The 15,302-nt window shown below is 42.8% G+C and overlaps 3 protein-coding genes across 3 annotated transcripts; 1 reads left to right on the top strand and 2 right to left on the bottom strand.

Annotated features, from left to right (window-relative positions):
- Positions 1-260: 260 nt before the first annotated feature.
- LOC118426466 (SH3 domain-binding protein 4-like) lies at positions 261-5,951 on the bottom strand. The gene is made up of 3 exons (XM_035835891.1): positions 5,845-5,951; positions 2,771-4,644; positions 261-2,373 (listed from the first exon to the last, which is right to left on the bottom strand). Exons 2-3 carry the CDS (start codon positions 4,616-4,618, stop codon positions 2,173-2,175), a joined length of 2,049 nt encoding a protein of 682 aa, XP_035691784.1. The 5' UTR covers positions 4,619-4,644; positions 5,845-5,951; the 3' UTR covers positions 261-2,172.
- A 479-nt stretch (positions 5,952-6,430) lies between these two features.
- On the top strand, positions 6,431-7,764 carry LOC118426480 (isochorismatase domain-containing protein 1-like). The gene is made up of 2 exons (XM_035835917.1): positions 6,431-6,905; positions 7,561-7,764. Exons 1-2 carry the CDS (start codon positions 6,472-6,474, stop codon positions 7,721-7,723), a joined length of 597 nt encoding a protein of 198 aa, XP_035691810.1. The 5' UTR covers positions 6,431-6,471; the 3' UTR covers positions 7,724-7,764.
- Positions 7,765-8,979: 1,215 nt separating this feature from the next.
- On the bottom strand, positions 8,980-13,604 carry LOC118420103 (cytochrome c oxidase subunit 7A-related protein, mitochondrial-like). Its single transcript, XM_035826809.1, has 3 exons — positions 13,205-13,604; positions 10,424-10,567; positions 8,980-9,845 (listed from the first exon to the last, which is right to left on the bottom strand). The coding sequence occupies exons 1-3, from the start codon at positions 13,274-13,276 to the stop codon at positions 9,702-9,704; spliced, it is 360 nt and encodes a 119-aa protein (XP_035682702.1). The 5' UTR covers positions 13,277-13,604; the 3' UTR covers positions 8,980-9,701.
- Positions 13,605-15,302: the final 1,698 nt, after the last annotated feature.

Here is a 15,302-nt window from a genome sequence, read left to right as displayed (position 1 = left end):
ATGCAGGACCCACATACAGCACAAGGTGATACCAATCCCGCCCTGTCACAACAGTGGGGCATCCTTCGCGGCCTTCCATGGGCGCTGGCGTTTATTGTTGGGGGGGAGTGCTGATACGAGTACCCAGCTCTCTCTATGAGTACCGTTCTCTCGGACGGTACACATGAACCTGAAGCCAGAAGTCCTGTTTTTGAGTCAAGCCACAAGTTGAACATGGTAGGGGTGAATCCTAGTCTTGATGGATCAAACCTGTAAGTCTGTTCAAAACTGGTGTGCTATGCCTAAAGACTGTTTACCAGTTATGTGAAAGAAACAGAAACAAACACTTGCACGAGCTCCAGAACTTTGTACCGATACAATTGTAGATTGAACCATTTTGCCAGCAATGTAACCTCATTTCAAGCACTTGAACAATGGCCTGTGGCTTGATGCTCCCAATCTTTGAGTAATCTTTTGTATTTATTAACAATGAAAACAATTCATTACACCAGGTCAGCCCAGACAGCTTGCGCTGGTAACATAAATACAGACAAACATACCTAGAGAGAGAGAGAGAGAGAGACAGAAAAAGAGATACCTAATTAACCTTTATTAAAAGGATTACAATAAACATTGGTTAGTATCGTCTAGTGGATGGATCTGGCATCCAGGCAAATGCACCTAAAAATTGACCTAAAAGAGACAGTCAAGAATGCAGTACATACACTCAACATTATTCTTACATTTTTCCTATCTTATTCTTACGTTCATACTGGTGCAAACATCTTGCCCACCCATACCCTGTAACCATATGACTTAGCTACTAGTACTGGCATCATTTCATTCATTTTACTTCCCTTCTAGGTACAATTTTATTTATGTTGTTACCTGACTGGATGGACAAGTGCAGTATTATCACAAGCATTGTGCCAAAAATTTACAAAATGTTAGCAAAATTCACAAATCGTCACCAATTGTTACCTGTATAAAATGTATCAAAATGAGTGGTCAAAATGACTGGTAGAAAACCCTTTTTTTCTACAGCTGTCTACTGGCTACATTTCATTTTTTCATTTAATTAGTTTTTTCTAATAATATTCTAAATGATATTATTTACCTTACAATTCCCCTATACATAGTTATACCCACATGTACATATATTGAAATAAGTAATTCACAAAATATACAAACATTAATGCAAAATGCCACTTTCAAAATCAAAAGAGTGGCTATCGGTAGTTACTTAATAGAACCTGAAGCATCCCTGAATATGTACAAAGTTCAAAGTCTTTCATCCAGCAAAGTTAACAAAGAAGCCCTTGGTTCTGTGTCTTCAAAACAGACACCTGTCATAGAAAGCATCACAGAAACCCTGTTACCGGTATGTTTTCACTTAAAGCAAATACTGTGATGTTTTTCAGACATTATCATCTATAGCATTATACATTTATTTGTCAAGCTGTACAAACAGCCAAGGCTGCCCAACTATAGCTATTAGCTATTATTAAGGCCTAACATTATCATGGTTGACTTTTGATGAAGCTTCAAATTGCATTTGATGTTGCTATTACACTCACATTTATTTTTGCATTGCATGTGCATCAGAAAGTCTGTGGTATGAACTTGCTCATATCTTTTAAAGAGAACACTTCTGGAATGACTTGAAGACGGTGGAAAAACACTGGATTTGGAAAAAAAGATAGATAAAAAGTTGAATAAAATAAATATGTTTCTGCATAGATTAGAGAGGAGCATGGTCCTCAAAATGATATATGTGACATAAGACTTCATTGTACATTTCAAGAACATCAGTTTATATGAGGCTTCATATAAACCAATTCGAAAATGAACACATTATACCAGCAGGCATTCACATGTTTGGGGGCTTACTGGCCCTAGAAATAACAAAATTGAAGTAGGGAGGAGTTAATAGTCATTTTTAACAAGTTTCTACAGTCAAACTTCGTCTAAGTTAACAGAGGCAATAGTGCTGTTTACATGAAGATAGGATTTTAAACTTTTTTTAGTACTGCCCATTCACAAGTTTGCACAATCAGGTTCAGGTCTAGAGCTAGACCTGATCCTCTGGACCTAGACTGTACATGTACCTGAATTTTCTGTACTGGTACCCTCCCCAACTGTGATGTTGGTCCACAAAATGGAGTGAACAAATGTCTGACAGTACCAGTACCATCACAACGGGATCCTCTTGTAGCAGAGCAGGAAGAGGATGACTCCCTGGATGTGTCGGAACTCCTGGTTGGGGTTCCCCTCGCCCCCCATCTCCTGCACCACGATGTGCAGCCACTGCAGCATGTCCACCGGGTCCTGTCTCTTCCCGCTCCACTTCTGCGCCTGCCACTCCTGCAGGATGGTGTACTCCGGCTGGCACGCCTGGACGGGACGGATGCAGAAACAGGCTCAGCAAGCTATCACTGAACCAGTACACAGAATGTGCTGAGGGGGTGTTATGCCTAAGAGGTTGAAAAGATCTCCTTCATTATACCGGCTCTATAGATACAGGTACAGATTGAAGAGGTCAGTATGATATGTGAACTTGCGTAATCTAATTTCATAGAAAAGTTTACAAGGCAAGATAAACAAGAGGACAGCCACATATCCAGTATGTAAAAGATCCCACCACACTTATCAAAAAGAAGGGACCATCCTGGTGTGGTGGATGAAATTTATCAGTCCAGACATGCAGCTTGTATTCTTCAATGCAAACCTGGTGTTATGCCATGAGTTAAATTACTGGGTATGCAAACAAATACTACACTGCAAAACCTACTTTTTCAGGTCTGCTCGCTCCTTTGCACTGCTTGTTGATCCTCATCAGATGGATGATGTTGTACCCAAGCTCAGCTCCAAGCTTCATGTAGTTTGGATGCGTGCTGAGGGCCACCGTGTACAGTACGGAATCCAGCAGAATCTTGAGTGCCAGGTGAGGACAGTCGACTTTCTTGTAAGGAATCCCACAGCGGAAGAGTCCCTCCATGACAGTCATCAGTAGCTCAGGTTTACCCTCCCCGGTGCGCTGGCGAAGGTCTTCCATCATTGCAGCCACCTGCTCTTTGCTGTCATCGCGATGCCTGACTTTGATGTCTTCGATGTCAGCCTCATTGAAGCCAACCTGCCTCGCAAACCTGGGCCACTTCACAAGGTTGCTCACCACCTCCTGTCGGATGAAGTTGTAGTTGAACTTGAGATGGCGACAAGGCTCTAAAAGGGAGCGGAGAAGGCCGTCCTTGGTTGGACAGACCTCGCGGCGGAACCCCTCCACAATTTCCACATCATCTCTTCGGAAGAAGCCAACTCTTCCATCGGTATACCCTACCCAATACTCTTTCAGTACCTTCTCGCTATGTCCAAAGACCCCCTGGTTGGTCAAGACCGGAATCAGCTGTCCTTTATCATAGTCCAGTTGATACCACTGGCTTCTGCGTCGGGTCACTTTGGCCTTAACAACATCACAGATTATGACGGAGGGAGCCATTGCATTTTGACAGGCAGTTAACTTCCTCTGAGGTGTACCTCTTCTTCGACGCTTTAGCCGTGGGCTTGTTGGGGCACTGTCGGGGGGACCGGCCGGGGTGGCAACATGGAAGACAAAGGGCCTGCTTTTCTCCTCAGGCTTTACGTTTAAGGTGAGGGCAAATGGGTCGGTCTTCTTGCCACTCTTCTTGGACACCACAAACCCATGCTTGCCATTCCACCTTTTCTCAACTGCTTCCTTGGATATGATCTTCTGTTCGTTTTCATCTTTAACTGTCCAGCAAGATGTTTTTTCGAGTGATGCCATAACCTCAAGTTTCTGTGGTTTGTCCACGTACAAGTCATAGCTTTCTCCCCACTGTACATGGCCTTCTGCCTGACTTGAAGACCCCATTCTCTCCTTCAAGGAGTCGTACCATGCCAGAAGTCCACGACGGCCATGGCTGGAATAGAATAGGACAGGGACCATGGACGTTTGGAGAACCCATGGACCAAACACTGCAAAAGTCACTTTTCGTTCCAGTGTGTCCCAGACATATTCCTTCACTGTCTTTGCTACCACCATGATGAAGTTTTCCTGCAGGGGCCGTTGCAGAAGCAGTCGGATGATGTTGCCTGGCAACATGCGGTACAGTCGACGGTCTACTTCCTCAAAACCACTGGCAGGTGAGCTGCTTCGGAGGCACGCGATATGGGTGGAGTTCTCTTCATCTTTGATCCTTGTATCCATCTCTATGTCCACAACAATGTTCTTTTCCACTTTCTTTGCTTCACTAAGCTCTACTTTCACCAGGGGTGCAACTGCCACCTTCTGGGGGCCCTGTGCTTCTGGTGGACGATCCGTTGTCACGGTAACAGTCACATTTTGCACTCCCTTCTCTGATGAGTGATTGCGAGGGATGTGAAGAACAACATCCTTACAGGTGGTTTCGATAACACCTCCGTCACTCCCAACTTCCCTGGAGATAAATTCTGGCCGACAGGGTGGTCCATTACTTTCATCCTTCTTCTTCTTTCTTTGCCCATTTTTTGCAGACCTTTTCTTTGGCCTTACAGACGGTGTATAAGTGAAGGGCTCGCCTGCCTCCCTTGGGCTTAGCACTGGAGACTCCCTATCGCCACTGGCTGAAGAGTTGGTCGTCATCTCCTAACACTGGGCTCGTCTTCACTCTGGAAAAAAGGATACAATCTAGTGGAGTATATTTGCTGTGTAAGGGTTCCTACAATGTTCTATGAGTTGATTGCTGAAGAGCTCATGAGTTGAATAAGATGGAATTCATCAAATTTATAACATGTCCTCATTGATTATGCAAGTTGTCATTCATTAATGGCAATCATCACGAAGCTACCTTCATACCAAAAGGCACAAGAACCCCACCTTCAGTTTTCCTCTTTCAAATTATTAGACAGAAACATCCCTGTGTGCACAGGACAAGCTGATACAGGGCCCAAACTTACAGTATTTCTTTCTCCCAAGCACAAGAGCTATCTACTTTCCTTATAAGGACGTAAAACGGGCTCAAAACAGGACGTAATGCCGCAGTACAGTGGAAAGTCGCTTGGGGGCCCAACATCTAATCATTTCCAGTTCTTGCCACAACCTACCAACAGACCGAATATGAAACCAATCTAAGACAATAAAATATTCCCTTCTTGGCAACGTTTATTAATTTTTTGCTCAGACAAATTTTTCCTTCAATAGCAAAAAATACCTCAGACCTAAGTTTCTATTACCAGAAAATGTCGTGGGCCGACCCAACCTCTGCTTTGTATTTGAGACTTCAATGGAGAATACAGTCTACAGCGCATGTCATGACCTCAAGTCACGAGCCTAAAAATTACATCACTGGCCCGCGCCAGGTATAGTTGCGCAAGAACAGTCACGTGATCATAACAAACCCGAGGTCTGCTTCCCCATTGCTGCAGACACGGGTCTAACCAAGGAGGTTGAAAGAGGGAACCTCCTTGGTCTAACATAATACAATGCGAGAGGAACGGTTACTCATACTTCTACAACCAAAGCAATGATCACCATCGTATCGAATGGAATCTACATGTTATAACGTTACATGAAAATATAACGTTACGTTTTTAAACATTAACACGTTACCATTTGCTAGTACCACACTGCAAAGACAGAGCAAACATTACATGCAAACATTGTTTTGTATATGCGTCATATACCCTAAGGCAAATGTTACGTTATGCTGTCACACTTGATCCTTGTGGGCTTTATTTATCAATCTGTAAGGAAAAAATAACACACGATGCCTACCCATCCATTTATTAAATATAATTGTAACCTCGTTACCCAGGTAAAGAGAAAAAGAATTCGGGTATGCACAACATGGAACTCCATGTAACACCCACCTGCGCTGTTGTGTCTGATCCCTTGACCGTCTTTGGACAAGCGCTTCACTACCAGGGTCCCGTCCAGAAATCGTTCTGCAACCTGTTAGCGCTGCATTTGTAAACACAAGGAGCTTTTACTGATAAAAGCTCCTTGGTAAACACTACAATCATGTAGGGAAAGTATCACGCTACAGGATATCCTACCGCACATGCACTGCATACACAACGCTCACAGTCTAAACTTCTCGGACTACATCTCTGGAATCAGGGACTTTGCTTGACTAAGATAAACGTAAACAAAGGCCTCATGCTGGATTTTCGCGGAATGAGTCATATGACTTCTTGACATGCACTCTGGTCATGATTCCGAAATGTGAAATTGCTTCTTGGCGGTTTCTGATTGGCCAGGCCAGCGCTAATTTGGCAATACCTGTGCTTGGTTGGTTGAGATTTTGAACAGAACTGTCAAGTTCTTCACGTGGACAACACATGTGAAGCGCATGCACAGTAAGGGGAATCCCCTATTAAACTGAGCTCGGGGAAACCCGATTTTGCAGGTCGAATAAAAGTCGCCAAGAGTCGCTTTTCTACGAATCTGTCGCTACGAATGCCCCGCCCACTTCAGCACACCTGCTTACAACAAACATGGCTGCCACACGAGTTTTGGGCAACTTGAGCGCCGAAACCGCCGCTTTCTTCCTCTGCGACATGCAGGAGCGATTCCGACCGGCCATCAAATTCTTTCCGGAGATCCTTCAAATCGGACAGAGGCTCGTGGAGGCCAGCAAAATCCTGGACATCCCGCTAATCGTAACGGAACAGTACCCAAAAGGGCTGGGCAGTACCGTAGCGGAGTTGGACGTTAGCAGTGCAAAGGTCGTGGTCCCGAAGACGAAGTTTTCCATGGTGGTGCCGGAGGTGGAGGAGGTACTGAAGTCCATGGCGGGGCTGCGGAGCGTGGTGCTGTTCGGGATCGAGGCGCACGTGTGTGTGCAGCAGACGGCGCTGGACCTGCTGGCGCGGGGCCTGGAGGTGCACGTCATAGCGGACGCCACTTCGTCCAGAAGTCAGATGGACAGGTGTGTGAAGGAGAGTTTATGACGGTCATAGCCATCTGAAACGTAACCTTTATATCAGCCTCCACATGTCTTAACTTAAGTAACATGGTAGAAATCGGATTTGGATTGTAGAGTTAACCTGCCAAGAAATGCGGGCAGCAACTGTACTTTTTGCCTGGCCTCTGGTGTATTCTCTCAACTTCTCTGTCTAGTTTAGAGATATCATCATCATATAAGTTCAACAGTAGTAAAGTTTTTATACCAAAATGAGTCACCTATGAAGCACAATTTCCTTCATTCCCTGCTTGTCTGCCAGGCTTGTGCCAGCTATTATCTACAGAAATAAACTAAGTAATACAGAATACAGATATGATTAGATGTGATATTACATTGAGCATTTCAAAGTAGTGTGTCTTAGCAGGGTTATAAGCTGGGCTTTTTTGTTGGGCATTGTATGACATTAACTATTGTGCTCAATTTCTCGTATTCTGATCTGTCAAATGTCGAAAAAGAAACTACCGTTACGAGAACTGGCATGTGATATACATTTGTACCTTCAACTGCTAGTATCTTGTTCTACTACAGCAACGATTTGTATGAAACATTGGTTGGAATATGGTACATGCAGTTTCTTTGTGAAATAAACAGATCATCTTTCATTACCTCACGGTTCCAGAGTGTACGCCTTCGACCGTCTGCGGCAGGCGGGCGCGGTCCTCACCACCTCAGAGAGCACCTTGCTGCAGCTGGTCGGCAATAAGAACCACCCCAAGTTCAAGGAGATTCAGGGACTTATCAAAGTTAGTGCACCTGACTCAGGACTGGTGCCCAAGATGTGAACTTGTTTCACCTGGTGCTGATCAGCTCTAGCCTGGGTACCATCCTCCATACCGGTAGTAACCACTAGATCAATCATTCTGCTTCCTTTCCATGGTTAGCAAGCAAAACGATTGAGCCAGCAGTTACTTAGTAGTACTATGAAGGATGGTACCCAGGCTAGATTAGATAGACATGTACCCAGAATACAGATGCATATCAGACCTTAAAAATGTTGTGTAGAGATGGCCTCCTCAGCAGGCTTTACAAAATGGATGCTTTTTTTAGTACATGTATATGAATATTTTTTTCCGCTGTCTTGTTGACCACACAGCTGACAAGAAACGGAGTGCATTTAATACTGATACGCCATTGAAAAAAGCCCTAAAACAAGCAGACTCTTAGAGCCTACTAAGGACACTAGTGTAGACATGTCTGGTGTGCCACCAAATCATGGAGAGCATCACTCAGAAGAATATAATCCATCCTTATATGCATATGATAATGCACATGTAGATTGTGAATCAAATTAAGTTCCACAGTAATAAAGTTTTTATACCAAAATGAGTCACCTATGAAGTACAATTTCCTTCATTCTCTACTTGTCTGCCAGGCTTGGGCAAGGTATTATGTACAAAAATAAACTAAGGTCATCACAAATACATTTTAGAGGTCTTCATCATGAAGAAAATTATGTATCAAGAAACTAGCCGTTATTTCCTTGGGAATTGCACTTGACATGACTTTCATCACTCCACCCAGGGGTGAATGGGAACCTGACTTCTGTTGGCAAGGTACAGGTAAAAAGATGCCTGCGGTGGAACAAAAGGGGACATATGGGATCTGGCTTCCAATACCATGCCCAAGAAATGGGATTAACAATTAATATCCACCTGCTCTACAGCTTCAAAAAAGCCATGGGACCTTTACCTCTTATTTTGGACCTCATAAGTTTCCAATGCAACAATTCTTCTGTTGACAAAATATTAAAAGCATTTCACAACAAAGTTGGCTACTTGAGAAGCTATTGAGACCCAGTCTATCTCTTTTTCAACCAGGTAGATCTTGCGTTCTCTTGTCTGATGACACATGATAAGACAGTTATAAACAGACTGCAGTTAGTGGCGCCCCCTGTCCTGATTAAGGTGCTACGTCTTCTAAGGATGTGATGTGATGTGGATCGCTTCCCTTGAGAATTATTTCCTGCAGACATAAGCATGATTAGGTAAGAGCCTTCCTACATTAGATATGATACAACAAAGTTTAAAGACTCGCTGAGAAATACTTCCAAAACTTTATTTCCCTGCCATTAAGACTAGAGAACACAAGAATAAAACTCTGGTGTTGTAGACCCAAGAAATCTACAGGCATAGTTATCATATAATGATGTCTCTTGTATTCATACTTTCACAATCTAGGCCACATTTGATACTGCAGGAACTCCAGTGAATCAAAATATTGTACACAGCATGTACAATTCTACAGGACTATACAGGGAGCTTGTTTCAGAATAAACTGTGCACACACATGAAGTTATTAGTATATGGCAGATTCAGGTCTGACTGTTTTGACTTCACCCATCACATATAACAGCTTGTCTTTCAATGTGAATACTGTACATGTGCGCTTGGTTGAGTTGTCAACCATGCAACTCTAACATGTAATAAAACTATTACTGGTGTGTAGGTTGTTATACAGGCTGTCATATTTGTTGCAGCATAATATTTGATACAATTTCTCCTATTCTATAAAAAGTCAGCCAGCGCACATTACTAGTGGCATAAGCAAGGCTTGTATAGAATGTGTGAAACTCAGAAAGAGAAACTTAGTGTATTTGTTGACATATCTTGTAAGTTGTATATCAATTATCCCCATCAAAACCTTCAGCCCATCACAGTCCAACGTTCAAAACCACACGTCACCGGCGACATTGTGAGGACTAGTGAGTGTGTTGTGAATATTGCCCCATCCCAGTCACAATGTCTAGTGCATCAGGCGGGGTCAGTCCTCGCTCTTCTTGGGCATCATGGCCTGGAACAGCCCAAAGCAGGCGTACGCTACTCCCACCACGACCAGCCCCATCGTCCCTCTGTACAGCACGGCGTCAAGTCCTCCCCTCTTCACGAACAACAGGTTCCCTGGTCTCTGTGGTGGATTGAGGGACAATGTAGGTCAAGTGTGATAGTAATATGAACTGACATAACACGCATGGAATTAAGTAACTATCAGAGGAAAAGTAATCTAATCAGGATGATACAATCTACCTGGGGCTGTCTGCCACTCAGTTTGGGGGTACTCCGGGGTAGCCAATTTTTGTTGTCAAATCTTTTTTTTATTCAATGCTTACTGCAACACATTTCCAACAGTTTCATCACTTATGTCATGAATTTCACATCTGAATTTGAATTTCAAATTTGTGTCCATCACAACAAGCAAATTTCCATCCCGGAAAGGAGGGACGGTCCCTGGAGACAGACCATTTGAGAAAGCTGTGCACCTATCCATTCTGCATTGTTCCAATAGTTTGACAGACTTATTAAAAGTAGAAAAAGCGAGAATCGGTTTTTGTAAGTGTTAAAATTTGTTCTTTTAAATTACCAAGAGAACATCACAATCACTATTGAAGTAAGCTTCAGCTCAATTTGTGAGTATACTCCACTCAGGCTAAGTTTCAATGTCAAACAGCCAGGCCACTGAAAAGGACTCGAGTTGTGTCTCCTTACCTGCATGACTTGCTGCATCTCTGGGACCTTGTTCCGGACCATCGCTGGTTTCCCCCTGGGAGCTACCGCCTCCTCACCTGCCGGTTTTACAGGTGAGCCGAATATCAAGGGCGGGGCTTCTGCCTGTGTGAGTGGCAGGATGCCCTGGGGAGGAAAGATACAGATGTCAGTCAGTATTATCAGCAGCCAGTTCTGTCCTACTAGCACTGTGTGCAAAAAAGAACCATGATCAAACCGGTCCCTTTCAAAACAAAATGCCATTAAATTTAAAAAGAAGTTTACTGATGTTTGAGTTGAGGGACAGTCACTAAAGGGGGCCCCAAAGCCCTTTTCCGTAGAGCGTTATCGGCGGTTTTAATTCTACGTACTCCGTAGCGGGACCGCTCGAATTCAACGTAGAGCGTAATCGGTGCATTTTGCGTCAAGCGATATTGGCCCCATTAATTTAACGTATTACGTAGAAGCTAACCGGATTTTACCGTAAAACGTAATTCATATTAATTTTTCGTCAAGCGTAATCAAAGTTTCATTAAACTTAACTAGTCTACCGGCAAATTTTACCCGCGAAAATGCTGGAAATTGCGTTTCAAAGGGTCCAGATTTCAAGATTTCGCCGGACATTCCTTGCTATGGCTCAACACTTCGGCACTGGACATGGTGAAAATATGTTGCGGGAGCGTCGTCCCCCAACTAGTAGAAATCTTTTTACCGACCTTAGCTTAGTTAACAAGCAAAATGTGCCGGGAACGGGTTTTCTGCGTGGAGAATTTGCGCGTGCGCGTGAAAAATTTGCGCGTGAAAAAATAAAGTTCCTGAAATATGTCAGAAAATGTGCAGCAAGGAATTCTAAGGCAGAAAAATTTGAACCTATGATATAATTTCTCATCTGTTACCTGAATTTTGGGTTTGAAAAAAAACTGATTTTTAGATCCCTTGGGAATAGGTTAATTTGCATATTTTAAACAGTTCAAAATCACATAAATCTGACAGAAATACATGGAAAAATTACTCATATGAGGTTTTATATTGTAGAATGTAACAATTTGAGGCTTTTCTCCATTCTAGAAGCTTCATTTCATCTTTTTTGAAGAAGATTGTTTCAAGCGCAAATTTCAAACTTTTTTGCGCGTGAAAACTAAACATTAAAAATCACTTTAAAAACACTCAGATCGAGATTTGGCACTCTTTAATGCAACAGTATGATAATCAATTCAATTTTGTGCCATCTTGTCTGAGCTAGTATTAAGTATAAAACTGCAAAAACTTTTTGAATCCCTTGGGAATCAGCTAATTTGCATATTGTCACGGGCAGATTTTTCACGCGCAACTTTTTCACGCGCACAAAACCCCATCCCAATGTGCCCCTTAAATGCAGGAAATGGCATTTCAGAGGGTCGAGATTTCAATTTTTCTCCGGGCGCCGGGCAGCCCTTGCCAAGGCTTGCGACGGCTTGGGCCTAGCCTCCAGCGCTCACGACTCTCCGGCGCTCGTCGCCCTCAAAGACGTTTCTCTGACAGAAATGTCATTACATTGAGCATATGGTCTGCCAGCAAAATTTTTCCCTCAAAATGCAGGGAATGGTGTTTCAGAGGGTAAAAATTTCCAAATTTTCCCGTACCTACCTTGCCACAGTTCGACTGTTCGTGCTTTCGGCACTCGAAATCTGAAAATGATGTTTGGGGGCGTTGCCCAGCTTCTAAAACCATGTGAATTTCTAATTGGATGCTATTCAACTTAGCTTAGTCTGTGAGCAAAATTTGCCCTTCAAAATGCTTAAAATGGCGTTTCAGAGGGTCAAGATTTCACAATATTCCCGGGGGAGCATGCCCCCGGACGCCCTAGGATTGTCGCGCCTCCGCTTTCGGTGCTACAAGTGCTGAACATTACGTCACATAAGAAATTTGCTGTCGCCGCCTTTGGCCAGCAAGACGTCTTTAGAAGTTAAGTTTTAATCTTATTGATAGAATTATCAGTTTTGTTTAGATCTCATCTTCACATGTTCTGCCGTCGGCGGAGTTCAGCCAAAAGACAATAAATATTTGCATAATGCATTATGAAATTTCGTAATTTAGCGTAGAGCGTAATGAAGTGTCCATAATTTAGCGTATTACGTAGCCGGCCCTCCCGAATTTAGCGTAGAGCGTTGTCGGTACCCCCCCTTGGGGGCCCTCACTAAACTTTGACTGTTATGTTACTCCTTTGTTTTGGAATGATAAAACCTAGTGCTTCCAGTAAAAAAAAAAATACTTCACACTTAATACAAATTTTGGTACTGGAATTTTTCAGTTGTAGAGACAGACTGACAAATCATTCGGTACATGGGTATAACAATGTATTTTGATGGCATACTTAGTATTGTACATTGTTATACCTACTGATTTGTCAAACTTACAATTCCTTAACTTAGCCTGCCAAGCATCCTCAAGGTAAGTTACAACCCAACAAGATTGATAAATTAATAATGAATGAATAAATAGATTATGAAGTTCAAGTCGCCCCCCTCCCCAAACAACACTGAAGGTCACTTTCATGTTTCACATGAAGTTTTACAGAAAGCAACGACAACGGACGATCCTCAGCCCTCTAGTGCTAACAAGTATAAATTTGACGATGATTCAAAACAAGAAGCTGTACTATAGATGTTGATCATATGTACGATTTACCGACTTCTCGTTCTACCGCTAACCGGCGTAACAACTAACATGGCGTCCACTTTTCACTCGTATCCGATCACACACGAACATAATTTCCCACCCAAGTACGGTCGTTTTCGGTCCTACCTCCGGTCTGAAGGCAGCCTGTTGTGACGCGGCTCCTATTCTTCCTGAGATGTTGTTAAATTTGTAGAACATGATGGTGTATTTGCTATAAAACACAGACAAAATGTCTCGCTCGCCGCCGCCACGCGTTGACCTCTATCAGACAGCCGGAAGGAACGTTACGCAAGCTTCCTAGAGAAAGGCGATCCTAGCGGTCAGTTTAAAAGCTGCACCTTTCCTTTGTAGAGTAGAGTTCTTCGGTTTGATGGAAATGCGGTTAGATTGATTCATTGATTGCTTTACTGCCTAATGTCTGTATGCATGTTAACACTTCAAAACTGTTGCTGTCAAAACCATGAAAACCAAGGAGGATTTCTTCACATCGAAAGTTGCTATTCTAACTGTAACCGCTGGAGGTCGCCCATTGTTGTACCTGCGCAAAGATCTTTGGGAGTCTTTCTCTACCAATAAGAGATGGTCTTTTAAAAATTATCCAATCACCGCCTGCGATACAAAGTTTCCGCCATATTCAAATTTCGGCGTCTGATAAACGCGACGGTTTGTCAGAGGTGTGTGTTGTTGTCCGGCTTTGTTGCTTATTTTTCGTAAATTCGCTGCGATTTTGAGGTGAAATCGTATCAAGATGACGACCAAGGAGGTTGATGTTAGTGCTCTTGGTAGCATGAAGCGATCTGAGCTACAGAAACTGGCCAAACAAGCCGGGATCAAGGCCAACATGAAGGTAAAATTTATAAATATTATGCCCCCCCCCCACTAACGTTTGTGTTTTCAAAGTGATGTGCGTTTCTGCTTATTCTGAACTTTTGATTTTGTGTACTTGTACTCGGTTTTTTTAAGCATCCAGTCCTTTTAAAGATGTGTATGATACAGTTACCCTAGTACATAAGTCCAACGGCATCGCAAATATCAGTTTATCGGCTCAAGACAACTTTCAGTTTCACATAATTTTTCACAAGGTTTCTGAGAGTTCGGCAAAAATCAACAGTTATGTTGTCAAACTTGAAACAAAGGCTACTTGTATATAAACCCGGTGTTAACGTATGTTATAACTGTCCATCTGTAGTGAAGTACAAGAAAATGCAAGTGCACCCGGATTTATAATTTATGTATCAACTTTTTTTTTCATTTTCCAGACGGACGATTTGATCAGTGCTCTGCAGCAGTACCACAGCAAGAAGCAAGATGGCGATAACGCCACTGAGTCCACAGCACAGTCCTCAGACTACAAGGTAAATTTGTGTCTTGGTCCCAAAATTAAAAACAACAATTTCTGTTTTCGAGTTCAACTAGACAGTACAATTGTAGTCCCAACTCCAAACCATCATACTTTATCTTTATTACTACTTCCTTTAATATGAGTAGGGCTCGAAATACTTTTTTCTGCATACCTGAACTGGTGCAGGTAACATTGAAAATTACCTGCACCAGACAAATTTTACCTGCACCACTCTAAGAAGTATGGGTCATACTAAAATTGTTCAAGAACCATTACTAGTTTTTTCCTTTACATATATAGGTGGTAACAGTCAATGCATCTAATAACAATACACCTACAGGTACATCATATGACATTTTTGTATAAAACCCAGTACACGGACCAGTGCAGGTTAGGTGCAGGTAGACATCAGAAATACCTGCACAGCTCCAATTTTACCTGCACTAAGCTGCATATGCAGGTAGCATTTCGAGCCCTGTATGAGTGTCTTATTATAACATATTCTTTTTGCCTGCCAAGTACTAGTAACAATTTGTTGGTGCATGTGACTTTTATCTGCTGTTACTAAGCTTCCCAGCATCAACCATCAATTCATCAATAACATTGGTATAATGCTGTAAACTATATTCACTATACAGTGTACATTGTATATAATTTGTACCCAGACCTGTACAGGTGGAAGCAGTGGCGACTCCGGTGCAGAGACTGCAGCTCCTGAGCCTGATGTTCCTGCTAAAGTCACCAGGAGGAGGGGTCGTCGACCCAAGAAAGCTGCCAAGAAGACGGTGGTCGACACGTCCCTCGACACCACCTCAGACAGTGTGGAGTCTAACACAGATGTCTCCACTGAGGAGGTAAAATTACAATGTCATCATCATTTAT

The sequence above is a fragment of the Branchiostoma floridae genome, chromosome 1 (assembly GCF_000003815.2).
Source record: "Branchiostoma floridae strain S238N-H82 chromosome 1, Bfl_VNyyK, whole genome shotgun sequence".
Classification (NCBI taxonomy): Eukaryota; Metazoa; Chordata; class Leptocardii; order Amphioxiformes; family Branchiostomatidae; genus Branchiostoma; species Branchiostoma floridae.
The sequence above is the reverse complement of the archived record's forward strand: the minus strand, read 5'-3'. Positions and strand labels throughout refer to the sequence as shown.

Bases quoted from the DNA above. Each gene is read 5' to 3' on its own strand.
- LOC118426480 (XM_035835917.1), top strand. From the start codon at position 6,472: ATGGCTGCCACACGAGTTTTGGGCAACTTGAGCGCCGAAACCGCCGCT. The intron at 6,906-7,560 runs GTGTGTGAAGGA...TCACGGTTCCAG, and splicing joins TCCAGAAGTCAGATGGACAG to AGTGTACGCCTTCGACCGTC.
- LOC118426466 (XM_035835891.1), bottom strand. From the start codon at position 4,618: ATGACGACCAACTCTTCAGCCAGTGGCGATAGGGAGTCTCCAGTGCTA. The intron at 2,374-2,770 runs GTAGGTTTTGCA...CGTCCCGTCCAG, and splicing joins GAGCGAGCAGACCTGAAAAA to GCGTGCCAGCCGGAGTACAC.
- LOC118420103 (XM_035826809.1), bottom strand. From the start codon at position 13,276: ATGTTCTACAAATTTAACAACATCTCAGGAAGAATAGGAGCCGCGTCA. The intron at 10,568-13,204 runs GTAGGACCGAAA...TTTCCTCCCCAG, and splicing joins AGGCTGCCTTCAGACCGGAG to GGCATCCTGCCACTCACACA. The intron at 9,846-10,423 runs GTAAGGAGACAC...AATCCACCACAG, and splicing joins AGATGCAGCAAGTCATGCAG to AGACCAGGGAACCTGTTGTT.